The sequence below is a fragment of the Rousettus aegyptiacus genome, unplaced genomic scaffold, assembly GCF_014176215.1.
Source record: "Rousettus aegyptiacus isolate mRouAeg1 unplaced genomic scaffold, mRouAeg1.p scaffold_m13_p_1, whole genome shotgun sequence".
NCBI classification, from domain to species: domain Eukaryota; kingdom Metazoa; phylum Chordata; class Mammalia; order Chiroptera; family Pteropodidae; genus Rousettus; species Rousettus aegyptiacus.
This window is the reverse complement of record NW_023416284.1, coordinates 143,118,213-143,146,147: the sequence shown is the minus strand read 5'-3', so window position 1 is coordinate 143,146,147 and position 27,935 is coordinate 143,118,213. Positions and strand designations below refer to the sequence as shown.

General features: G+C 38.9%; 1 protein-coding gene and 1 long non-coding RNA gene across 2 annotated transcripts in view; one reads left to right on the top strand and one right to left on the bottom strand.

Annotated features, from left to right (window-relative positions):
- The window catches only part of CRYBG1 (crystallin beta-gamma domain containing 1), a 172,130-nt gene that overhangs the window by 42,554 nt on the left and 101,641 nt on the right, over positions 1-27,935 (bottom strand). The window contains exon 3 of the mRNA XM_016155740.2: positions 973-2,594. Coding sequence (XP_016011226.2) covers positions 973-2,594 — 1,622 coding nt within the window. The remainder of the gene's footprint in view (positions 1-972; positions 2,595-27,935) is intronic.
- On the top strand, positions 1,646-5,386 carry LOC118602806. Its single transcript, XR_004950804.1, has 3 exons — positions 1,646-1,748; positions 2,429-2,661; positions 3,020-5,386. It is a non-coding gene; the product is annotated as an uncharacterized LOC118602806 (long non-coding RNA).

The following is a 27,935-nucleotide window of genomic DNA, read 5'->3' as shown; positions in this document are numbered from 1 at the left end:
AAACAACGGTGCTTTTCTTTCTCCTTTCCACATTCCCAGCCTTCAGAGATAGTAATATTCATTGGCGGTTAAACAGATATCACTTCGTATTGTTATTTGATTTGTCAGTATCTTGTGTGCCAGACTGGGCCACAAACTTTTCAAGGGCAAAATATTGAATCATAGTTGTTTCCTCACCCCCAGTAGTTCTTAGCACAGTACCATGAACAGAAGGTACTCAATAAATATTTGAAAACTCAATCAACTTAGCAGCAACTTAGTTTGTTACTGAGCTTGATTCTTCTAATGTGTCTTTTCATTTAGCAAAGTCTCCCCAGTAAAAATAACTGATCTTTCTTAATTTCAATAACTGAAAATTACTTTTCAATTCGGGGAAGCTAAAATATCACCAGACTCCCTAACATTAAAAAGGGGAAGAAACAACCAAGATGTTTGTATCGGGTTTTTTGTTTTGTTTTGTTTTTAAGGCTTTAGGCAAATAACGCACTAAGTTCCATAAAAAGTTCTGTGAATTCTCATAAACGCATATATGTCAAGGCTACTGGGTACACTGAATATATTAGTGTTTGCTCCATGTTATCAAATTCAATGTGTATGTGTTTTAAGAATGCCCTATCCAAGAATGCCAGTGTACACTTTGAATAAAGAATGAATTAGCTTGTCAAGCCATACAGTCGGTCTCCTCTCTATTGTTTATGTAAACACTAAGCCTCACGAGATCTCATTTTTACATTCATTTAACTTAAACCTTATATCAAAACAGGAATTAACAACCGACTAGGCTCCCGAATGTGTCATCTTCTTAAACTGTAACTGTTAACTAGCCCTTACCTATCTCAATTTCAACATAGAGAAAATTCAGTGCACAGAGAGTTCTCCCACAAATGCAAAGACCCCGAGCTTCTCAGAGCGGCCGCCCAGCATGTCTGTGGACACAGCATCTCCGCCCCGCCCAATTCCACAATTACTTACAGGGTCACTTTAGTGGTCACCGTCGACCTGCCTGCTCCGAAATGGTTCCTGAGCTTCAAGCCGTCGGCGTCAGGACCTCCGGCCAATCTGCCCAGCTCTCTGCTTCGACTTCCTTCTCCACGGCCATCCAAGTGGTTGGGGAGCGGCCCCCTCTTGTGCTCTGGCTTGATGTCTGGCAGCAGCGAGCTGCTCCTGACCGTGAGCTCGCGAGGGACGACCCGGGCTGCCTCCTCCCCGTTCTCCCCTGCAGCGCCCTTGGCGGCGGGGCCAGAGTCGGGCGCGGGCGCCCTCTTGGGTGGGGACTCCTTGGCGGGAGCCCGCGGGCCGCCAGCGGGCGTGGTGGGCACAGCCTCCGGGACGCGGCTCTTGCCCCTCCTTTTGGTGGGAGACGAGGCCGGCAGAGGTTGCTTGCTCCGGTCCGACTCCCCTCGGGGCTGTCCTCTGGGGCCGGGGCTGGACTTGGACTCCGGGCTCGCAGCCGAGGCAACGCCCCCGTCCAGGGCCGCCCGCGGAGATTTCACTTTCTTTTCCGCGGAGCCGTTCTCGGTGGCCGCGTTTGGCGCCACCTCGTAGTCGAACACCACGTCGTCCCTGGCGGCGCTGTCGGGCAGCGCGGTGTCCGAGCCCGGGGAGTCGGTGGATTTCTGCGACTTTCTCCGCTTCCCGGACCTGCGGCCGCTCGACCTCTTATCCATATCGTCGTGATCGCTGCAATCTTCTGCCCCGGGAGTAATGACGACGGGCTCGACCACCTGCGCCCCCTCAGTCTTACTCAAGTAGATGTCCAAAGTTAACACTTTGGCGGGATGGGCACGCTCGCCGAGCCGGCACCCTCGTCCTCCGGGCTCGGCTTTGCCGTTTGCCTGCGGAGAACGCGCCAAGTTCTCTGGGCCCACAGCAGGAGGATCACCTGGCAGAGCAGATGCGTCCTCGGGAGGCTGGCTATGCGCGTCTTGGGCTTCCGGGGGGCCTCCTTCGGCACCCACGTGGGGGGCTGTGCCAGCAGCCTCGCCTAGTCTCCCCGCGGGCGGCTCCCGGGTGGGCGACCCCGGCACGTCCCCCGCACCCTGGGCTGTCTGGTGTTCGCAGTCAGCGCCGGCCAACGCGTCCTGCCTCGGACTGCGGGCGAGCGTTTCTGGGTTCTCTTGCCTGGGGAAATTCTCTAGTGAGGAATGCAGCTGCTTGGCAACGGTGGTGGCACCTGGGAAGGGCTGTACCTCTGCCTCCAGAGGTTCTAATTGGGGTGAATCACTTCCATGGCACTGCTGCACAGCCACCGCTGCATGACTGCTCGAGCAAGGTGACAGCTCTGCGTCAGGGGGCGCTGCCTGGACACAGGTCTCGGAGGGCTCGCCCTCCAGCTCCTGGGGCTTCTCCTGGGGGAGGCCCTCCTTGCCTGTATCTGTTTGTTTTGATTGGCTGCCCTGAGAGTTCCTCTTCCTATCCTCTCTTTCAGGGAATTGGGAAGAAGTTACATCTTTCTGAGAGAATGATTTGGCACTGGAACTGGTGGGACTCTCTAATCCGTTTCTGGTGTTCCTTCTCCTTCCTGACGTGAACAGGTTGCCAAGTTTCTCCAAAACTGGCTTCTTTTTGTTCTCTTCTGGTGGTTGTGCTCTGGACTGAAAAATGAAAGGGAGTGGGCGAGAGAAAATATGAGAATCCGTTTTTTTTTTTTCCACTTGAGTAGTAAGTATATTACGGAACTTCAAGCCAAAATGATGAGTTTTTAATTGAAAATTGGGCATTTTTGTTACGTTCATTCCAACGAAATAAACTGATTTTACCTTATAAGTTTTTTCTTAACGTCATCTATGTTTGGTGCTACTTAGAAAAACATCTACTTTATAATTCTTGTGTTTTAAAGGAAAATTCATAAAGTCCAAATAACCTCATATACAAAACAAACAATTCCCAGGTCGGTCTAGCTTTTGCTTTTTACCTCTTTCCTCGACAAAGATGCAATTCAAAACAGCCATACGTGACTGTAGGGCAGCAGCAAAACCACTAAATTCTCTTAAGGCAGATTTTTTTTTTTCTAAAACAGAACTATTAGTCTCCTTCAGAACAATGAGAAGCCACCTGGGTTCAACAAATTGCAAATGAAAACCTGAAGCAACAGGGATTCGATCACCTGGGCCCGCGCTTGGTCTAATCTGCAGTTCCCGGTGGGCCGGGCCTGCGCTCCTCCAATGGAAATAGCACGCGGGCATTCAAATGCCCGCTGATTCCCATCCAACAGATCCTGTAACTTCGCAGTTCCTGTTAGAGCTTTTACCCGCGCGTATGTTCCTAGGAGTACACGAAAAGACTGCAAAGGTGGAGGACGACCACCTTCGCATCCCCTCTGCTGCAGCACGGAAGGCTCGGGTAGACAATGCGCGTGGGGCTGTGCCCTGGCCGCACCACCCCGCTGGGCTCCAGGAGTGCACAGGCAGGAGCCCCAGGGCCCGACCCACCCATGGGAGGCGGCGCGCGCCACCTGCGATGATCCGCACGGATCCCAAGAAGAGGAAAAACCTGCTTCTTTTATATCGCCTGGAGCAAAACGGTGCACACCTGGTGTCCGCGCCGGAAGCCAGGAGGGCTCTCAGAATAGGTCAATAAAAGCAAACCAGCCAATGAGCGCCGTGGCGCGCGGGGTTTTTGCCCGGCGCTAGGAGAGAGCAGATGAAGGGCCTGGGGCGGGCAGGAAGGAGAGGGACGATGGGAGCATAGCGGCGAGCCCTGCCCTGGCTCCTAGCCGACGGAAGCGTATCCTGGATAATTACTTCCACTGAAAACAAGCCCACACGTGTGGCTACAATACCTTAAGAATTACCTATTCCACTTCAAACCCAGGAGCTAACTCGAGACCCCCTTTTCCTGGAAGGTGAACATTCAGGGCAGTTTTTCCAATATTGACTGTTTACAAGGAGATTCCCGAACCCCTCTTTAAAGCAGCTCCATTTCCTGTGAACTATATACAGCCAGTGGACTTTGCAAAATGGTGGGAAATAGGAAAGACTGTAAGAGAAAGCATGGAATTAACAAGGCTAACGAGTATTTATTGAGAAAGTCCTGACACTGTAACATCATGTGATTCTGCGACAGCCTGGTGAGGTGCTCTTGAAATGAGGAAACCGAAGCTTGGACAGGGAAGAGACATAAAACTAGTGCTGGGGGAATAAAGTCAGGATTCAGACCCAAGTCCTCAGCTTCCAGCCCTATTCCTTTGACTCTATCACAGGGACTCCTTTCAGAGGGTGTGGGGGTGCAGTGGGCACCTCTGAGACAATCTGGTGGAATAGATTGCAGGCCACATACCCTCAGGATTGGCTCCTGAGGAAGGGCTCCTAAATCAGATTTACTGACAAACTCCAGAGGTGATTCTTCTGGTTTGAGAAGCACCTGGTAGGAGCTTTGGAACAGGACAGCTGCTGCTTTAGGATATGGGCCAATGATGCTGCTGAGAGCTTTTGTGACTTAGCTTATATGCTTCTAAAATCTAACCAGATTTTGATTAATAATTCAATTCTCCAATGATTATATAAATAATACAGAAAGAATTCACCATGTAATTTTAAAAAATACATTAAAACCTTCCAAATTCCTAAGGAATATATTTGGAATCTTACTGAGTCAATAATGCTTTTTAAACATAATACTGTAATTTACGCTTACTGAGTCCTCCTTATGCACTTGACACTTGCTAAGCAATTTACATAGATTGTCATCCAATCCTCCTAAAAGCCCTTAAGATAGGCAGTTTTTTAAAGCCCATTTGCCAAAGTTAGTTATCCCAACCCAACGTCCCACAGCCAGCAGTCTTTCTTCCTCTGGAGATGGAGTTCCATCTCTGCTGTCTGAACAGGCCTTCGAACATATCACGAAGAAGTAGCCAGGAAAATAGGGTTGAGTCTATTGGCTCAATTCTAACTCATGTCAAAAAAAAAAAAAACCCAAATAAGTGTGTTATTCTGCCAATCACGTTGCAATCCATCTTTCCCATGTGGTTGAAAGACGCCTGATCAGCAGGTCTCTGAGTTCAGTATACACATTTTTTTTTTTTTTTTCAGTTTTGGCTATTGCCGCTTTTTATAAAACCAGTTAACTTGGCCTCATCAACTACTTGAACTCCTCTTCCTCTAAGAAGAGCAGCCAGTTTATCACCTGCCAGGCTTCGTCTGTTGACCTTCCTAGAATTGCAGTATTTTTTTTGTTTATACATACATGTTCATAATAGCTTCATTCATAAGTCAAAACTGGAAACAACTTAAATGTCCACCAACTAGTAAATGGATGAATTGTGGTTCATGCACACAACAGAATACTACTCAGCAATAAAGAGGACTGAACTTCTGAAACAGGGACCAACATGGATAAATCTCAAAAGTGTTATAACTGAGTAAAATAAACCAGACTCAAAAGGTTACATACTGTATGGTTTCATTTATACAATGTTCTAGACAATGCAAATCTAATCTATAATTATAGAAAGTAGATCAGTAGTTGCCTGAGGGCGGGGTGGGGTGGAGAGCTGACTGGAAAGAGGCACAAAGGAACTTTGGGGAGGGATGGCAAGGTTCTATATCTTGGTTGTGGTGATGGTTACACAAGTGTACATATTCTTCCAAACTCATCAAACTGTACACTTAAAATGGGTGCAATTTTTACATATGAATTCTATCTTAATAAAGTTGATTTAAAAATAAAATTCTTCCCTGGGAAATAAAGAGCAGAAACACAATTCATGTGTCTCAAATGCACATTTCATAGTTCTTAGTCAATGGGGGCCTCAAGTCATTTCAAAGGCTAGGTCCTCATTTATAGGGGAATTCAGTCTTCCTAAAAGGGCCAGGCACCTGTGTATCTCCAGCTTCATATCTCTCTACTCAGGATTCTTGGAGCAGAGTTCAGAATGCCCATTCCTCCAGAGTAAAGTCCACAGTAACAGCTCTGATGAACATCCCTTCTTAAAATAGGACCAATACTTCTTTTTCAGTCAGGGATGATTCCTTTCCGGTGTTCATGGAAGAAAAATGAGTATGGCAACGGAGAACAAAAAACTAGATGGCTTGAGAGTTGTCCAGAGAGTGGCAGCAGGTGCCTTCTTAAGCAGCAGCCTTTGTGTTTCATGTTCTAAACCCAGGCTGGGAGGCCACACATAAGCACCTTCTCCTTCAACCTTGACGATAATCTATAAGGAAGAGGTGTTTTCCAAAGAGGCCATGAGAGCCGATCGGTCTTCTTCCTGCTCTCCCAGGCTCCTCCTCCCCAGGCTTTCTTCTGGGCATAGGCAGGGTCCTGAGGTTCTCAGACTCCAGCAGAGGTGGGCAATCCCGGAACCTCTTCTGTAGTTAGCTTTTTACCATGTACTTTCTGCCCATCCTACTTAAGGCAGACTGCACACCTCACTGTGCAGAACTATACTTGGAATCCTCTCTCACACATACTCTACTGGGATGAGTGCGGTCCATCAGACTATTTTGGAAATAGTCCACGGATTGTACGCTGGGATCTGTTTTGGTTAGTATTAAATGTGACTTATTAGTATTAAATGTGACTTATTTGGTTAGTATTAAATGTGACTTGTTAGTATTAAATGTGACATGACTATATTCCAGGCAGAGCGTAGAGGCTCAGGCATCACTGGCTGTGGTGCTGTTCTGTGATTCTCAACCTTCTTAGTGTGACAGTACCCGTTATCAGCAATTATCATTTAGTAAAAGCTACCTTGTATTGTTACATATCATTTCAGAGATCTCTGCTGTGTCCTCAACTAATGGGGAGCAAAGGGTCAGAAAATACAGGATAAATTGTTAATATGCTACCAATTGTTAATATACCAAAATGTCTAGACATATAAGCAAAATAGTGTGCTATTGCACTTTTTTTTTTTTTTAGGAGTCATTGCTTTAAATTGTTAAGTACTTCACATGAAATCAGGTCAGAGGTCAAAGAAATATATGTTAAGCATATTATTTGAAAAGGTAATAACCATACTGTTTATAAATAAGTCTTTCATACATTCTCCACCTTTTCATTGCCCAGTGGAACATAAGTCACTTAAGACCAAGAAAATGTCCTTCTGCATTCCTAACACCCAGCACAGGGACTTCAGCTAGAAGTGAACAGAATTATCTGCTGCTACTAAAGAATTAGTAACATTCATCCTCTCTTCCAAAAGGGAGTTACCACCACTCCTGGAGGTAACTATAAGCATGGTTAAGTCTAAACAAAACAAAAAAGAATGGAAATCTGTTCCACACAAGACTCAGTGTCTCAAGAACTTACAGCTCGATTTTGCCCATTCAAGGATTCTGCATGGTGATGCAGCTGCTCGCACAGGAACTTCAAATTCTTCAGATTTACTGCTGGCTCCCAACCTGAATCTGACTTGAGAAAGATTAAGATCTTTCTACATTTACTCACCTGTTCATCCTACTAAAATATTGTCATTAATGTACTAAATTAAGTATTAAAAAACAAAAAAAACAAAAAAAACTTGTGATTCCATAAGAGTCCCTTTGTTGATTTCTGAAAGATATCTGAGCTCCCTAACATCAGTTCAGCCCTGAGGAGGAATGAATGAGTCCAATGAACATTATTATGAATTATATGATTGGCCATGTTACTGTGATAATACTTTAGGTTTACAACATATGTTTATGTGTGCTTGCATTTGTGAGGAAATTTTATTTCTGCACAGTTTTTTAATTTTTTTAGAGTAGCTTTAGTTGTGTGGCTTCAAAAGGTAGAGATTTAAGCTACTTTACCCTTCAACTTTTAAAAGTAAAAACAAGGATTAAGAAATGAAGAAAGAAATACTTTTGAACCATATGATGACTAAAGAATAAAAATGGGTTAGGGGAAGGGGGAGAAAAAAAAGAGAAATAATCAAAACAGGATAGAAATTCTGATGTAGAGTTGGGTTGTGAGAAAGAGAAACACAAAAAACAAGGAAGACTTTCATGAGGAGACATCACTCTTTTCCTACAACTTCCAGAATGTTCATGCTGAATACATTTATTTACTTACTTACTTACTTACTTACTTGCTTACTTACTTATTTATTTTTAGGTGAAGCAACATTTGGTTGACCTCACAGATTTCAAGGATATTGTCAGCTTACGATCCCTTATTTTTTATTTTTTAAAATTTTGTATGCCTACAGAACCTCATCTCCCTACATGGTCTCCCATCCAAGTACTAACCAGGCCCAATCCTGCTTAGCTTCCAAGATCAGATAGGATCAGGCTTCTTCAGGGTAGCATGGCTATAGATGATGAATACTTTTAGAATTAAAATTAAAATCGCATTTTTCCATAAGTATACAGTAGAATATCATCTCAGTTTCAGAACCCCTAGACAGATGAAGTTAAATTTAAAGGAAGATTCAGATAATGGATCCCGGAGACTATATACTTAGATTTAGAACAGGCATTTAAAATTATCTACTCTCCTCTTTATCTCTCCATTTTGTGTTTGTTTGTTGTTGTTTTGTGCTGATATATATATGGCTCACTCTAAATACATATAATACACACATACACACACACACAAAATGCACAAGAAGTGTTCACAAATACACCTCAACCTATTAAACACTAAAATATTTTACTTTCCTCTTATATGTTATGCAGTTCCTTCCCTCAGAGTAAAGTGAATATAATTTAGCTTCTTCTTAACGACTATGGAGGCAGAATCATGTACCTCTATTGTTCCATTTGTGTGATAATAGCAATTTCTTTTTTTTGTTTTTAACATTTTTTCATTTTTCAATTATAGTTGACATACAATATTAGTTTCAGGTATACAGCAAAGTAATTAGATATTTATATAACTAACAAAGTGATCACCCCTATAAATCTAGTACCCATTTGACACCATACATAGTTATTACAATATTATTGACTATATTCTCTATTCTATACTTCACAATCCTATAATTTCTTCCAGGGCTTTTACAATGAGTGAAGACTAAGGCTTGCACTATATATATGACACACAGACTGTCACACTGTTTAGTAGTAAAGCAGACCTCTTATGAAAAGAAATATAAAAATACTACATTCAATTAGTTTGAGATACAGTACAATTTCATACGGTGCAGCCAATAACACTTTACATTAGACCTTCAGAGCCTCTCACCATTGTCACTGCTCTCCAGTCTCTCAGGGTAAAATGTTTGCTTGCCCTTGCACTGTTTCTAATATTTGTCAGCATTCCAATGCCCACCCCATCTCTGCTGTTTTTCTTGTTTTTTAAATCTCTTCCCTGTCCTTTTGACTTTAGGTACACATAATTCTCTACTTAGAACCACAGTATGTTTGTTTTTTAATAATGCTGCCGCTTCAAACAAAATGACAATCACATACCGTTGCATAAAATCATAGTTATACCATTGGGTGAAAGAACAATGACAGACTTTTTTTTTTAACTTTCAAGTTTAACAGTGTCTTGAAAGAAAGGCATTATCGAATATGAAAGCTGTCACTTAAGAAATAGATAAATGTTCATTATTCCAAAAGTATTGCCCTTTCTTCCAGGGGGTTGAATGAAGAAGTAAAGATTTTCTTTTAAAATGTGGATTCCCAGTTCCAAGTAAAAATTGTTTTTAGGTCATTTATTGTTTGATAGAAACGGAGTGAAAACTAATTGTTTAAAGCCATTGACACTTGATCAATCAGAAGGGAAGACAAGATCATAGAAAATTTGAATTGTAGGATCCTTTACTCACTCATTCCACTAATAATTATTGAGAGTCTGTTTTGTGTCAGAATTTTCTCCTTATCTTAAAGAGGCAAAGTGTGGCTCAAATAATTTTCCTAAGACACAAGTCAGGCTTTCTAAAAGTTAGCTCTGTTTCTTAAAGTTAGCTTCCATTTAAAATTATAATATATCGTTAAACAAATAAGGTTTTATTTACTTGAATATTTTTTTATGTACCACTTTTAAGAACATACTGACCACATAGTATATGTTCCACCCATGTGGCATGCTTATTCCTAGCCTTGCCGTACAATGACGGGTGTGACAGAGCACACAGCAGAGGAGCTCTCACTTAGTGTGGAGTGCTGTCTTTAGAATCCAGTAACGCTGGAAATGGCGTGTGCTGGATATTTCTGCTTGCTCATCCTTCCTCATCCTTCTTTGTGCCCCAGGCCCTTGACCATGATGGAGCAGAGAAACAGACTCCCTCACCCTTTGGCTTTGGGCCGGTTCAACCAGTGGAAAGCACTGACAGAATCGAAGAGGGAGACCGGAGTGAGGTTGAGGTCAGTCTCAAGAGTGAGTCTCAGAATCTAAGTCCTAAAGTCCCAGAGAATAATCTTCACTTAGGTCATCCACATATAAAAATGATGGGATTGGTTTGGTTTGGGGGCGGGAGGTGGGGGATGGGGTAGGTTCCCACCTCTCCACTCTCCTCCTTAGGCTCTGAGTTGGGTGTAGCAGTGTTTGACCATGGCTTCTGTTAGGCAGCCCTCCCCTGCAGCTACACTTTCCTCTCCAGGCCTAGGATGGAAAGGGTCTCAATTGGTGCTTGCCAGGGAGTTGCTTCACTGTCACTTCTTTGGAGTAGAAGCAGGTTTTGTGGGGCAAGAAGCATATGTAATTTTGAGAGCTTTCTTTAGGAAAAGAACCCAAAACATTGGATGACAGATTTAAGAACGAAACCTTGGAAGAAGCCTCGTGAGCAAAGAACCCTGACGCTTAAGTTTCTTTCACCTCTCTTGGTTTCTTTAAAAACTTGTTCCCATTTTGTCAATAGACCCTCATAACTTTCCTCAATTACCCAATTTGAATATGCTGTTTCCTATGCTAGGATCCTAATACTTACCCTCCACCTAATTATGGGTACCAAATAACTCAGAGTTTTTCTTTATATGTAAATTTAAAAGTTTCCTAAACATTTTCTTTTCCTCACAAAGATAACCATCATGCTGAATTAATTTGCTTTACAGTAGAGATGTATAATCCTAATTTGGTGAATATTTTTTCTTACACATAGTGTGAAACTAAGCGGAGATATAGGAATTTGAAATTTATATCAACGTATTTCTTAACTGGTCCCTGGATTGTATACACATCTTGATGAGTATAATCAAATCACTGACTAATTAGTTCCTAATTGGAGTAGAGAAGCTCAGCCAAACTGGAAAATGGAAATATGCTCATGTGAAGTAGTCAAATTAGTTCTGTTTTTTACTGTCTCAGGACCAAAAAAGCATATTTGTTATGCAGTTTAAAAAGAATGACTTGCACACTAACTCGTGTCAAAGATCAAAAATACATAACTTAAAACAATAATAAAAAAAAAAAAGTGGGTGAGTCTCAGAATCTAAGTCCTAAGGTCCAGAAGAATAACCTTCGCTTAAGTTGTCCATATATAAAAATGATGGGATTGGGGAGAAGTGCAGGAAGCAGCCCAGGAGGGGACTGACACACCCTGCCTACCCTCCCACTAGGCACAGTCAAGTTTATTGTAAGGCAATAGAGACTATGAAGAGAGAGGAACTTGTAGGTGGCAGCTCTATAGAGAGTGAAGTCTCTCCAACAGCACTGTTGACTCTAGGCTGCCTCTGAAATGGCTAGTGTCCTTGAGACTTCATAACTGTGGTTAATTTTACCACAATTAAAAGTATGACAGAAAATAGTGGATTTATTTCAAGGAAATGGAATAATCTTTATTTTCCCAATTAATATACACTTCCCAGAAATATCTCAGCTTTCTGTAATTTCTTGCGAGAATTATTGACTTCTTTGTAATGCTTTACAAAGAACCAGGATGCATGTTGTCATGAAGAGAACACAGGAATACTATTATATAAGGATCAAAAAATTTATCCTCTCAAAAATTCCTGCTCGGAGGACTCAAAGATCCAAACTCGCAAAGGATAATGGAGATAAGGCACGTGCATGAGAAAATGGACAACTGTATATGTATAACTATCCTTTACATATTTGTAATGGTAACCACACACGGACGATTCAGAACTGAAGTATATAACATAAAACAAGAAGAACCAGAGGAAAAACCAACAAAAGCCAAACAAGATAAAGAAAACAAACGCAAGGACTAGGAAGCAATGGAAACACTGAGCTACCAGAAAGCAGTAGATAAGATGGCTATAAGAAGACCTCGTATTTCAATAATCACCTTAAATGTAAATGGACTGAACTCACCAATAAAAAGGCACAGAGTTGCAGAACGGATCAAAAAACAAAATCCAACCATATGTTGCCTCCAGGAGACACATCTCAGCTCCAAAAACAAATATAGACTTAAAGTGAAAGGTGGAAAATGATATTTCAAGCAAATGGCATTCAGAGAAAAGTGAGAGTTGCAGTACTAATATCAGACAAAATAGACTTCCAAATGAAAAAGGTAAAGAAAGATACTGAGGAATACTTCGTAATGATAAAGGGAATCATGCACTAAGAAGACATAACACTTATTAATATCTACGCTCCTAATCAAGGAGCCTCGAAATACATAAAGTGATTACTAACAGCACTAAAGGGAGAAACACACCAAAACACTATCATAGTAGGGGACTTAAATGCCCCACTGTCAGATATGGACAGATCATCCGAACAGAAAATCAATAAGGAAATAACATCCTTAAATGATACAGTAGGCCAACTGGACATCCTAAAACAGCTGCTTATACATTCTTCTCTAGTGCACATGGAACATTCTCAAGAATGGACCACATACTGGGACACAGCGATAGCCTTAACAAATGTAAAGGGGTTGAAATTATACCAACCATATTCTCTGATCACATTGCTTTGAAACTAGAGATCGGCTGTAAAAAAAGAAAGCAGAAAGAACCACAAATACATGAGATTAAACAACATACTACTGAAGAAGAACTAGGTCAGAGAAGAAATAAAAAGAGAGATCGAGAGATACATAGAAACAAATGATAATGATAATACAACATATCAAAACTTTTGGGACACGGCAAAAGGGTCATAAGAGGAAAGTTCATATCATTACAGGCCTATCTCCAAAAATAAGAATGAGCCCAAATAAACAACTTCATCTTAAAAAACTAGAAAAGGAAGAACAAATGAAACTTAAGGTCAGCAGAAGGAAAGATAATCAAAATTAGAGAAGAAATAAATGAAATTAAAAAGAAACAAAATAACGGAAAAAAATAAATGCAACAAAGAGCTAGTTCTTTGAGAAGGTTAATAGAGTTGACAAATCCCTGGCTAGACTCACTAAAGAAAAAAGAGAAAGGACACAAATAAACAAAATCAGGGATGAAAGAGAGGAAATTATAACTGATATTGCAGAAATACAAAGGATCATATAAGAATACTATGAAAAAGTATATAACATCAAATTTAATAACCTAGAAGAAATCGACCAGTACTTAGAAAAATACAAGTTTCCTAGACTGAATCAAGAAGAACTAGAAAACCTAAATAGACCTATTAATAGTATGAAAATTGAAACAATCATCAAAAACCTACCAAAAAGTAAAAGTCCAGGACCAGTGGCTTCACCAGTGAATTCTACCAAACATTCAAAGATTTAATACCTATTCTCCTCAAATTCTTCCAAAAATTCAAAGAGGAAGCAATATTTCCCAACTCATTTTATGAGGCCAATATTACTCTGATATCAAAACCTGGTAAAGATAACACACAAAAAAGAAAACTACAGACCAATATCTCTCGTGAACACAGATGCAAAAATCCTAAATAAGATACTAGCAAAGCAAATGCAGCAACATATTAAAAAAGATTATATGCCACGATAAAGTGGGCTTCATTCCAGGGCACAGAGATGGTTCAACATATGCAAATCAATTAACGTGCTATATTACATAAAAAAATTAAAAAATAAGAATCATATGATCATATCAATAGATGCAGAAAAAGCCATCAATAAGATACAGTACCCATTTATGATCAAAGCATTTAACAAAATCAGTATAGAAGGAAAGTACCTTAACATAATAGGGCCATATAAGACAAACCCTCAGCCAACCTTATAATTAATGGCGAAAAACTAAAAACCTTCCCTATAAGATAAGAAACAACGCAAGGCTGTCCACTATCGCCACTATTATTCAATGTAACATTGGAGGTCCTGGAGAGTGCAATCAGGCAAGAGAAATATATAAAAGGCATCCAAATAGGAAACAAAGAAGTCAAACTGTCACTATTTGTGGATGACATGACTCTCTATATAGAATACCCTAAAGATTCCACAAGAACATTACTAGAAACAATACACAAATACGGTAAAGTCTCTGGATACAAAATCAACATTTGAAAATCCATAGTGTTCCTATATTCTAATAACAAAGTGTCAGAAAAAGAAGTGGAAAAAATAATTCCTTTTGCAATTGCAACAAAAAGAATAAAATACCTAGGAATCAATCTAACGACACATGTGAAGGACCTATATAATGAAAACTATAAGACCCTATTAAAAGAAATTGAAGAAGATACAAAGAAATGGAAAGATATTCTACGTTCTTGGATTGGAAGAATCAACATAGTTTACATGACTATATTACCTAAAGCATTATACAAATTTAATGCAATCCCCATCAAAATTATCAGCATTTTTAAAGAAATAGAACAACAACAACAAAAAAAAAACCCCATCAGATTTGTATGGAAGCACAAATTGCCAAAGCCATCCTCAGAAAAAATGAGGCTGGAGGCATCACTCCGCTCGCCTTCAGATTATACTACAAAGCGACAATAATCAAAACGGCATGGTGTTGGCGGAAAAACAAACACACGGACCAGTGGAACAGAATCAAGAGTCCAGGAGTAAACCCATATTTATATGGGCAAATAATTTTCAATAAAAAAGCCAAAAACATACATGGTGCTGGGAAAACTGGAAAGCCACCTGCAAAAGAATGAAACTAGACTGTTGTCTATCACTACACACGAAAATTAACTCAAAATGGATTAAGGTCCTGAATATAAGACTTGAAACAATAAAATGCATAGAAGAAAACAGGAACTAAACTCAAGAACATTGGGCTTAAAGAAGATTTTATGAATTTGACCTCCAAAGTAAGGAACATAAAAGCTATAATAAATGAATGGGACTACATCGAACTAAAAAGCTTCTGCTCAGCAAAAAAAAAAAACCATCAACAAAGTAAAGAGACAACCATCCAAATGGGAAAATATATTTGCAACCAATGCCTCCGATAAGGGCCTAATATCCAAAATATACAAAGAACTTATATAATTCAATAACTACAAAAAACAAATAATCCAATTAAAATGGGCAGAGGACCTGAACAGACACTTCTCCATAGAGGACATACAAATAGCCAAGAAATATTTGAAAAGAGGCTCAGCATCGCTACCTTTGAGGGAAATGCAAATCAAAACCACAATGAGATACCATCTCACACCTGTTAAAATAGCTATAATCAACAGGACAAGTAATAACAAATGTTGGAGAGGATGAGGAGAAATAGGAATCCTCACACACTGCTGGTGGGACTGCAAATTGGTACAGTCACTATGGAAAACAGTATGGAGGTTTCTCCAAAAAACTAAGGATTGATCTACCATATGATCCAGCAATCCCTCTGCTGGGTATTACACAAAGACTTGAAAACCCATATCCAAAAAGATATTTGCATATAGATATTCATAGCAGCATTATTCACAGTGTCCAGGACATGGAAGCAGCTGAATGATTGGATAAGGAAGCTGTGATACATATATACAATGGAATATTACTCAGCCATAAGAAGTGATGACATACTGCCATTTGCGACAACATGGATGGACCTTGAGATAATCATGCTAAGTGAAATAAGCCAGACAGAAAAGTTGAAAATCACATGATATCACTTATATGTGGGATATAAACCTAAAAGCAACAAATGAACAGGACAAACGGAGACTTATGGACATGGGCAATGGACTAGTGGTTACCAGAAAGTAGGGGGTGGGGGAGGAGAGGGGAGGCAAACGGGGTAAAGGGAGTCAAGTATGTGGTGACAGAAAGAAATCTAACTGTGGGAGGTGAACACACAGTGTCTATAGGCACTGAGTGTTAATGTACAGCTATTAATGTACAGCTGAAACTTATTGGATAAGTAAAAATAAATTTTAAAAAATGTCTGCTCTGTCATTGGTATTGAGAAATTCATGTGAAATGATATATATGAACATGCTTTGAAAATCACAGAGTACCCTAAGACAGTGATGGTTGACATAATTAATAGTCTGATATTTTTGCTGATGTTTCATAGCCCAACTTTAAATTATAGAAACTAAGTAAGTAATAAAATTAATTTATGATTCTCAGTTGATGAGATGAAGATGAGAATAGCTGTATCAGATGCAGTTTGTAGGAGAGTTAATGCGTCAGCAGAATTTGGCATATCATTGCTTGAGCCCTCATTCTTCAATGTGACTAGACTAAAGAAAACAAACAGAAATCTACCTTTTAAAAAAACTTTCCCCCTCAGATCATAATGTACAGAAAATATGCAACTGGCTAGAGAGGATGCCTTTGGATCATTCTATGTAAAACAGCACCTCACTTTCTATAACCTTACCTTCTTTTCATTACCTGAACTGTACTTCATATTTATTGCTGTACTTTATTGCCTGTCTTTCCTTATAGAATGTTAGCTTCATGAGAACAAAAATGTGGTTTTGGTCACCCCTGTGTCCCTCCCCCTCCCCCAACCCATGGTAACAATAGGTACATCAACCATATTTTTCAGAAATTCTTTACTCTCCCACCCATCAAGTGAGTGTCAGACAGCAGTGCATAATGGAACAGCCAATGGCTTGGGGGCAATGAATTATTCCTGAAGTCCTCAGTGAATAATTCTCAGACAGGAATAAAGGCCGGTGTCTAGCCTTCTCAAATGATTCCCCCAAAATCTAGTTTTTGAAATACTCATCCGCTGGATTTTTTTGAGGATCAAATGAAATGTTTATAAAACACCTAGCACATTATCTGGGGGAAGAGAAAGGGAATGAAAAAAGAAACCATAGAAGAAAATAAAAGAAATACATATTCATATTTGAAAGTCAGATAAATAAGTACAATGGAGAAAATACAAATTATCCTTTATTTTTCCATTCCAAGACAGCGCTATTTCTACTTCTTCTCTCTGACTTTTTTAAAGGCATTATATAATACCATTTGTATATGCTATTTGGTATATTGTTCTTTGAATTCATGCCAACAGATATATTTCTATAGTAATAATGTTAATGTTTACACTTCTTCCACCATGTCAACGTACCACAATCCCTATAGTTTTTATTTTCGATGCATTGCAGGCTTCAGAAGACATATTTATAACTTATTTCTACATATATCCTTAATTGTTCCCATAGGATATGTCCCTAATTAGTAATCAAGAGAATGAAAAGGAAAATTACAATGAGATACCTTCATACCCCCACCAGACTGAAAAATAATTTAAAAGAATACTTTTAAGTAGTAGAGAGGCTGTGGAGCAAGAACTGTTGGAACGTAAACTGGTACAACTACTTTAGTAACACTTTGGCATCATCTAACAGAACTGAAACTATGCAAATCCTATGAGCAAGCAATTCCTCTCCTCTATTCCCTAGAGCAGCAGTTCTCGAAATTTGGGTTCCAGAACCCCTTAACACTCTTAAAAATTAAGGACCCAAGAGCCTTTGTTTATGCAGTTTGTATCTATCAACACTTATCAGGTTAGAAATTAAAACGGAACAAATTTTAAAGTTCAACAACACATTCCATTAATCATTAAAGCAAGAAAGACATTGTTGCATGTCATGTTGCCTCTGGCTCTCTACCGAACACTGTGAGAGCATGAGAATGAAAGGCAAATAACATCTTAGCATTATTATGAAAATAGTTTTGACATTATGGACACCTCCAAAAGATCTCAGGAACCCTCAAGAGTCCCCAGACTTTGAATACTGCTGTCCTCCAGAAGCTTATGAACATTGTTCCAGAACATATGTACAAGAATGTTCTAGCAGCTTTGCTTGTAATAGCCCCCAACAAGAAACAGACCCAGATCCCGTCGACAGTAAAAAAAAGTAAGTTGGGTACATTCATAAAATAGAATACAGCAATAGAAATGAGTGAACTTCAGTTGCACATAATCCATGGACGAATTTTATAAACAAAGTTGATCAAAAGGATCCAAACACATAGTATATAATTCTGTTTACATGAAATTCGAGAACAAGAAAACTATTTTGCATTGTCTTGGGATCTATTCATAGGTGGTAAAACTATAAAGAAAGATGTGACTATAACTGTTAAGACAGTGCTTATCTCTTATGGTGCAGATCCTGTCTTTAAATTTCTTACGTTTTAATCATCATGGCTTTTTCATTAACTTTTATTTTAAAAAATATTGCAATAAAATACTGATTGTCTTGATTTATTGAGGTTTTTGGCACCCTCTTAATCTTCACTCTGAGGCAAGCACCCCACTCCCCCACTGTAGCACTGGCCCTGTTGGTGAGGGAGGAGAGGGAGGTTTGATCAGAAAGAGACCCCAGGAGACTTAAGAGGTGGCGGCAACATGCTATTTCTTGACCTGTGTGCTTAGTTACACAGGTGCTTGCTTTATAATTATTCATTATACCTTACATTTATATTTTATACACTTTTCCGATATATACTATGTTTTACAATAAAGCATTTTTTTGCTTTCTAATGGCATCGAACATATTTTATATACTATTGGCCTTTTATTTTTCCTCTTTTGAGGAAAACATCTGAAGGGATGTTAGACTCATAACAGGGGCTCTGAAACAGTCCTATAAGGTGGTAACCATCCTCCTTTTACTCTTGATAAAGCTGCAGGGTGAAAAGTGATTTGCCCAAGGTCATGCACAGCTGGTAGGACCAGGAGATGCACAGTAATGTTCATGCCAACTCTTCTTCCATTTCCTGCTCTTTTCCTTTTGGCTGCACTTAACTCTCTCTCTCTCTCTCTCTCTCTCTCTCTCTCTCTCTCTCTCTCTCTCTCTCTCAGGGTGAAAGCAGGTAGTTAACCTCAGACACAGAAAGAACCTGGAGGCAACCAGTGCATGAAAGAAGCTAGGGAGGAGAAGGAGCAAGTGCAAGGACTGGAAATAGATGGTAGAGATCAAGCCGGAGGAGCTGGAAGGGGCAGCTCTAAGAGAGCACAGAGAACAGCACAGAACTGCAAAACTGGGGAAAATTCACACTTCAGCTCACTGGGGCCTATAAAAGTATGGTTTTCATTCAGTGTCTAATACCTTTTTCTCATCCCTGGATCTTCTGGCCCTCCACTCACTTCTTCCTGCCCTCAGAGAGATCCACTTGATTTTCTTCCCATAGAATTTGGTCTTATTCTTCACTCCTCCACTAGACTAACCTGGGGGCACCAGGACCATGTGTGTGTGCTGGGGATGGGGAATCTGAGAAAGTTGCTGCTCCTTCAGTTTTATAAAGTAAAACATTTCATCACTTCTCATCACTGTTGCTGGCAGGCAGCAGGAACCTCTGCTGCCTTCTCTCTGCCTCGGCTTGCATGTTTAGATTGCATTTTGCAAACACTGTTCTTGTACAGGCTTGAGGTGGACAAGTCTGTGCGCCCAGGTTGAGAACTGCCCTAGTTCCAATTACGCCTGGAGACAGAGGCAGCAGGTTCCTGCCCATTTCAACATTTGAATTAAAATGAAAATGTCGCCTCACTAGCCACTATTTATTAATTTCTGCAGTGCCTTCCATGCACCTTTATCTCATATTGCAGGGAAACTCAAGGGAGAAACAACCTTCAAAACTAGCGGCCTGGCCAATATACGTCCTCCTGCAGTTCTCCCCGACCCTACTCCAAACGTACTTATCGGTGCACGTAAGCTATTATTAAATTAATCTAATAGTACATTTTTAAAGATATTGATAATTAAGCCTTAATAAAATAATAAAATATCAGAAATTTCACTTAGTAAACTTTCTGAAGGTTCATAGTCATGATGCTCTTAAACTTTTTTTTAATTTGGCAAATCATTTTAAAAAGGCATTTCTTGTAAAAATACAAGGTATTAATTCTGTTAAGCTATCTAGGGGACGATTAGGAGCTCATATCTCAGTGTAAAGACTATTTGTCGGTGTAGTTATTAAGCCATTGTTTCTAAAATATCAAAGAATGGAGGAAAGTATTAACAAAGAAAATCATGGCAACAACGCCCAACATTAGGTTGGGCTTTGTATTTATGCCTCTATGATCAAACTAGTGAGCAAAGTTTAATAGACCTTATATACATTTCTTTTTCTTAAAAGTTTACAAGATTGCTTTTTTCTCATAAATTGCTTTAAGCTATAGCACCTCTAGAATGATAGGGTTGTAAGAAGCTTTCATAAATTTCTATGTCCTAATAAAATCTTGTTTGGGGAAAGTATGTGCAATACATAATAACTTGTTATGGGGACAACGCCTACCGGAGAATACATTTGAAAGATAACCTACATTTTAAAAGAATGTGTAACAGAGTTCTACCTTCTCTTACTGTAAAATAAAATAAAGATCATTCCTGACTCTTAATACAATATTTCCCGACTAGTTTCTTCCAAGGGGCTGGACATCAGTTTGCTTTTGACATTTGGAAAAGGGGTGGGGAGAAAAGACTTTTTTTTCAACTCAGAGGGAAAAAAGGATTAACTCAGTTCTTTATAGCACGGCACACTCAATGAAAGGTCTATAGAACTGACACTGTAAGAATGGCTGATGAAATGAACTCAAATATATTTAACAAGAGTAGCATGTCAAAGATTACCTGCAATATTTTTTTTAAAAGATCACATGCTAGGCATTTTCATTTCTACTCCAAGCCAAAGTCTCCCAGGGTACTCAGCCTTCCATCATATTCCTTCTACTCACACTGCTTACAATTTTTAAGCCCAGAGACTATGCCACGTCTAGACAATAAACACATTGTGAAGTTAATTGATGTCATTAATAAATACCATATAAGTTCAAAACAAAGTCTTACTCAATAAAGAGATAACAAAGCTCCAGTTAGTTTCTTACCATGATGTTGCTTCTTTTTCGCTTTCTAGAGAAACATCAAGCGATTACGAGAAGTAAAATGAAGCTGTGCAGGCATTACCAATATCAATCTTCTTTCTCAAAATAGCCCCAGCTCGTCCTCCTCCTTCCAGCCTACCCTGTTTAACTCTCACCAGCTCACCTTCTGGCACTACTGCTCTCTCCCAGAGACTGAGCTGAATGACAGATACTGACTGTTTATGGGAAAAGCATGTTTAATAAGGGTGTGTTTGATTCAAGAGTTGAAAGTGTTAAAGAGGTGTGCCCTTTTTGGGGTGTGACATTGAACCAAAATTGCTGAAAGGACAACAGAGGAAGTTGGGGGAAAGTTGCCCTGCCTGCATTAAATTATATGGAAAACCTGATTACAAGAGATAGGAAGTAGATACAGCAAGAAATATACTTTAGCTTTAATTTTTTTTTTTCTAGTGAACTAGGTCAACTTTTTAAATGTTGAGTTTTTGTTATGTCTTGTTTCAATTCCAGCTTTTACTTAGTTTTTTTTTAAAGATATAAATTATAGGCTATAAGCCACATGCCATGTAATGTTACAAAAAATGTAAGCATGCATCATAATAATAAAAAGGCAAAAATTATGTCACTTCATTAAAACCCAAATACTTGATACCTTTATTCAACAACAAATACAATTCAGTAATTACCATAACATTTGCTCCTATCATTTCTACCTTGTACAAGTCTTATAAGAAGTTTTCAGTATTTAGTAACAAGTTTCATTCTTCAATAAAATATCATAATACTATTAGATCAATCAATTACTTATGTCTTTATTATTAAGTGACATAAATCAGAAAAAAAATGCTCTCCTATATTTTTCATCATAACCATCAGTATTAGAAACATTTATTAAGCACCTACTGGTTCATGTCAATGTGCAATTATGTATTGATGATGGTGAATATATATGGAAAGTGCTATTCGTTTTTATATTTTTAATTTTAAATTCTGGTAAAAAGCATATGACATAAAATATACCATCTTAACCATTTGTAAGTGTACAGTTCAGTAGTGGTAGCTACGTTCACACTGTTTTGCCATAGATCTCTCAAACTTTTTCATCTTGCAACACTGAAACTCTACCTATTGAAAAACAACTCCCCATTTTCTCCTCTTCCTAGCCCCTGAAAACCACCATTCTCCTTTCTGTCTCTGTGAGTTGGACTACTTTAAGTATCCCATATAAGTGGAAGTATTCAATGTTTGTCTTTTTGTGACTAGGTTATTTCATTAAGCATAATGTCCTCAAGTTTTGTCCAGGTTCTAGTATGAGACAGGATTTCTCCCTTTTTATGGTTGCATAATATTCCACTGTATGACTATACTGCATTTTGTTTATCTATTCATTTGTTAATGGAAATTTGGGTTATGTCCACCTCTTGGCCATTGTGAACAATGCTGTAACAAACATGGGCATGCAAAGATCTCCTCAAGAGCCTGCCTTCAGTTCTTTTGGATATATACCCAGAAGTAGAATTACTGCATCAAATAGTAATTGTATCATTAATTTTTTTAGGAACCTTCATACCTTTTTCCATAGTAGCTCTACCATTTTCCATTTTCCATCAATAGTATACAAAGGTTCCAATTTCTCCATGTGTTCACTTGTATTTAGTTTTTGATAGTGGTCATCTTAATGGATGTGAGGTGGTAATATCTCATTGTGGTTTTGATTTGTATTTCTCTAATGACTGGAGATGTTGAACATTTTTTCATATGCTTGTTGGCCATTTGTATGTCTTCTTTGGACATATGTATCTTCAAGTTCTTCACCCATTTTAAAAAACCAGTTTATTTGTTCCTTTTTTTTTTTTTGATAAGAGTGCTATTCTTAAGAAAAGTTATAAGAAGTAGCTACACCTATTTTAAAAATATATTACAAATTTCTCTAGGCTTGGCAAGAAACAATTCACTTTCTCTGGTCTAAACTCGGCTGTAATTTCCTCTGTAATTCTCTATGTAAGAAGATACATTTGGAATAGATTGAGAGTTAAAATCTCCTAAAAGTAAAAACCAAAACCAAAACCAAAACAAAACAAAACAAAGCCCCACTTATACTAAATAATCACTTAAAAATATAAAAAGGTTTATTTATTTTAAGACTCAGTATTCATTTACCAACCATAACTGTACTTATAGAATATTACACTCATGGTTACATGAGGGCTCTCATAATTCATTTATTCATTCAATAAGTTTTTATTGGTTGCCAGCTCTATATCAGTTTCTGCAGATTCAGGGATTAAAAGAAATAGTCTCTGTCATCAAGGAACTCACAGTTTGGGGTAAAAGGGAGGGAAGGAGGACAGATGTGTGAAGACAGTACCAGGTGATATCGTTTAGAGGTATGCATAGGATGCAGTGGGCATAGGATGATAGCTCCCATTTATGGATGGGTCATGTAGTGCTTTATTAAAGGGCTGGCATTTGCATTAATACTTAAAATGCATGTATCCTAACTCTGGGCTTCTTCCTATCATTCTTTCTAAAAAAGTTTTAAGGCTAGGAGAAGATACAATTCTTATAATCTATTATTAATGAATTCTGTGGCAATCATTTATATAGAAAACATTTATTTGGTACCATATCTATACATATACTTGACAACATAAACTGAAAATAAGAATTCTTTTTACTGACCTAATCTGGACAGAAAAAAACCATGAAACAATTAATATCTTCTATATGGTAACTGTGATGTACTCACTATATGAGAGAGAGAGAATATAAGTCTTAGTTTGACTTCTAGAAGCTTATAGACTTGTCTATAAAACAACCAACATGCAGGCAGGCATATAATTAAATGCTAAAATGTATAGAAGAGATATAAGGCTTTAAGAGTTCAAAGAGTAAGAGACCAGTGAAGGCGTGCCCGAAGACTGCAGGAAGGATACAGGAAAAGATAGATTTAATGAGAAAGAGCTGAGGAATGGCATTCCAGGTGAGGGGAACAGCCTGAAGAAAAGCAATCAAGTGACAAAAGGGACAGGGCTCACTGGAATGATGGGACATGATGAAGGTCAGTGGAATGAGTAAGTGGAAGATTGAATAAGTAAGATTAACCTAGTTTGGACAGGGCCTTGCAAGACAAGTCGAGAGGCCTGGGTGTGATATCATGGGAAATGTGAGATCTTTGCAGGTTTCCGAGCAGGGTGGTGACATGATCCCAAGCTATGTTGAAGGAAGACAAGCATGGCAGCTGCCTTTGGTGGACCTAGCTGGATGGGTACCTGATGTCAGTAGTTCAGACGTGAAGGGATAAGTGGCCTGCAACCAACTGTGAAAACAGAGAGAAGGAAGGACTGACGGAAAGCAAAATGAGAAAGAACTCCATGACGTAGTCTCGAGGCCTAGGAGAACACCGGGAAGCATCGTCAGAGGGTTGGTGGTTGGGCTTGGGTCATGCTGAACTTAGGGGATGGTTAATATTCCCATCCCCAAACTACATAGAGTGAGTGTAGAGTCCATTTCCATTCTCAAAGATATACATCTATACTTTCTCTGAACTCTAAACCCGTCACATATTAGATGACAATTTGGTAGGAAAATATAAGTGACAGTTTATAACTGGCATCATTGGCTCTATTACAGGGCAACATGTGCTATATCATTCCCTGTAAAACAAACTAAAGACACATTTTTCTGTCGTTGGCCTCCATCAGCATTTTTGTTTTTGATCAGGAGTCAGTCTTTTTGCATGTAGCCTCTCCACAGGTGGTTCATGCAGAGCCACCTCTGCAGTGAGAAGTTCATGAATAAGCATAAGTAATAACTACTCTAACATGACCTGTGAGTATTTCATCATTTTGTTTAAATAAAGCGTTTGCAAAAAAAGGTTACGCTTTGTGATTATCATAATGAATGAAATAAAAATAGCAAGCCTGTAGTTTTGTTTTTAAACAAACTAATGAAATCCTTTTGCAAGACTTAATTAAATTAACATCAGACAGAGATGAGAGGAAGAGCTGCCAGCTTCATTCACTTCCAGGCTCACTCAAGGTATTGTACTATTTCATAAGTACACTTTTTTTTTTTTTTTTTAAGTACAAACTGAAAAAATGGTCATGTGGTCTGCTTGCCGCTAGCAACAGGACTTTTCACGGGGCGTGTGAGGTAAGGCATGAGAATTTGACACACCTTCTTCCTACGCCCTCAGCTAAGTTCCCCAGGAGTCATTCCAGCTTTGGGGATTTTCATCACACATTCTTTCTCTACCTGTGTGTATCTATCATTATTCTGGAGCAGGAAGTCAGGGACGGAGTGATAAATTCCTGCCTCTGACTCTATGACGGGATCTCTGCAGAACACAGAGGAGGTGGGCGGTAGATGCAAAAGAAAGCAGAATTGCCAACACCTGGCTTTCGTCGGATCTGCCCTTCCATATCACATTGGGAAAAAATTATATAAACATATTTTAGCTGCTAGTCACCAACAATGTTCATATAAATAAATGTAGAGTATGTGTTCACAGGGCCCAACAAGTCTTCCCAGAGAAAATATTCAATATTTGAACTTCAGTTTTTTTTTTTTTTTCAAATCATCTTTAAATTGCCATCCTTTGTTTTTTAATCTACTCAATCTATTATTACATAAGGTTTTGACTAGTTCCTCTTTCAAAATCCCCCTGTTGAGATGTTTCCTTCATAAACTGAACTACAGAATTTTCTCTCTGCCCTTAGCCCTTTAGCAAACCTGGTTTAAAGATGGTTATGTCATAACCGATGTTCCCCCAAAGCTCATACCCTTATAGAAGAAACGGCCTCCATTCCTACCATTGTATCCTCCTGGCTGTTTTAAGAAACTGATAGCATTTCACCACTCCAACTTTGCGGATATATTTGAATAAAAAGTTGGGTACAGGACTTTTTGTGGCTGGCTTTTAGTGCCCTGCTAGAGGCATTAGCCTTTCCATAGAAGACAAAATCTTTGCATAGTTCTTTACATGTTCCTTAATCTATGTAGTGTTTAAACAATTATTTGGCCTGTTTCATGAGTTGTTAATTAACAAACTCAACTCTGTCACTTATATAGGAAATTTTTGTATTCTTGTTTCTAGATTAAATAAAATGAACTGAAACCAACTCTAAAAACATAAACTACAACCAAATGAAACTAACTCTAAACAACATATTACAACAAACTAAAATGATTCAAAATAGTTATTGTTTTCATTTTCAATCTACCAAAAAAATGATGGAGAAATTATATCTTCTTTCATAGACATTATTTAAAGACTTTCACATTTAAAATAGTGATTAATTTGAAGTTTTTCCTACTATTTTGAAGCAATTTTGGATCTTGTAACACAAATAAGTAAAAAACATTCTACTAAGGCCATATTTTCCCAAAAAATATTTGTGGTAGGAAGAATTCTAAAGCGGCTCCCCAAATTCCTTCCCCATGATGTGCATGGCCTGTGTATCCCCTTTCTTTGAGTGTGGGCAGGACTTGTGAATAATGGATATCACTCCTATGATTAGGTACATTATGAGGCAAAGAAGAAGAGATTTTTACAGATGTAATTAAGTTTCCTAATGGGCTGACTTTGAGTTACTCAAAAGGGAGATTATCTCTAGGTAGACCTGACGTAATCAAGTGAGCCCTTTAAAAGAGTTCTGGAGGTCAGAGACTTGAGGCATCAAAGTGTCTCTCACCTGATGGCCTCACAGAAGCGAACTGCCATGAGTTCTATGGCTGCAAGGAAATGGATTCTGCCAAAAACCTCATGAACTTGGAAGAGAGCCCAAGCCTTAGATAAAAACTTCAGCCCTTGTCGATGTCTTAATTGCAGAGACCCTGAGCAGAGAACTCAGCTAAGACTTGTCCAGACTCCTGACCCATGGAAACTGAGATAATAAATGTGTATTGTTTTCAGCTGCTGAATTTGCAATACTTTCTTATGTAGCAATAGAAAATGAATGAATGAAATGAATAAAATATTCAATGAATATTTATTGGCTATTCTCTATGCACTGTGAATATGGTTCACAATGTTTTTTTTTTTTTTTTAAGTGTAAGAATTAATTCGTGCATTTTAGGACCTTATTCTACTGGGGACCTTAATATAGGCACATCTGTGAGGACAAAATAGAGCAGCATGTACCTATATTAGTTGCAGCAATTCTTAAATTAGCAATTCTTAATCTATGAAGGTAGAGAGGAATCAGGGAAAGCTTTTGTGAAAGTGGTGGCATGGGCTAGGATTTGAATCTTTTTGTTAGATAAAAACGGGGTGAATCAACATCCCAGGCAAAAGGAAGAGCATGAGCAAAGCGAAGATAGGGCAGTGCAATGTGTCTCAGGGAGGTGTCCATGGAATACTGCAGCAGAGACATGGGATTCCCATGGGGGCTGCTTGGGACTTTATTTGGTGGTCAACTAGCAGCCATCTAAGGGATCAAGAGAAGCACATTTGTGTGTTTACAAAGGTATCAAGCGTTTGGTTCTCCTGTGTTGAAAGGTTGGCTGCTTTCTTGCTACTGAAGAGGATAAGGGGAGATCTTTTGCTTCCTCCCAATTTTTCAGGTGTTGATGGCCTTATGTCCCTTGCTTCTTGCTTCTTGGTATTCAGTAAACACGAGTTTCTGTTCCTATGATGTCCCAGGTGCCTTGTTTACTAACAGAAAGGGAATTTCCACTCTTTGCAACAAAACACTAACTGTATCTATTTCTGCAGGTGATTGAGGGGTGGCACGCAGCAACATAATCTATAAATATATACTGTTCTTCTCCATTTAAAAAACTTATGCCTAACAATTAGATTATGCTAAAAAGAATATAATAATCTCATCTTCTCCTGTGCATTTTCATGGAAGAGATCTAAATTAAGATGATTCTTGGTTTAGCAAAAAAATAATTAAATTATTTATACATTAAAAATAGGCCGAATCAGAGTAGGAAGTATACTTC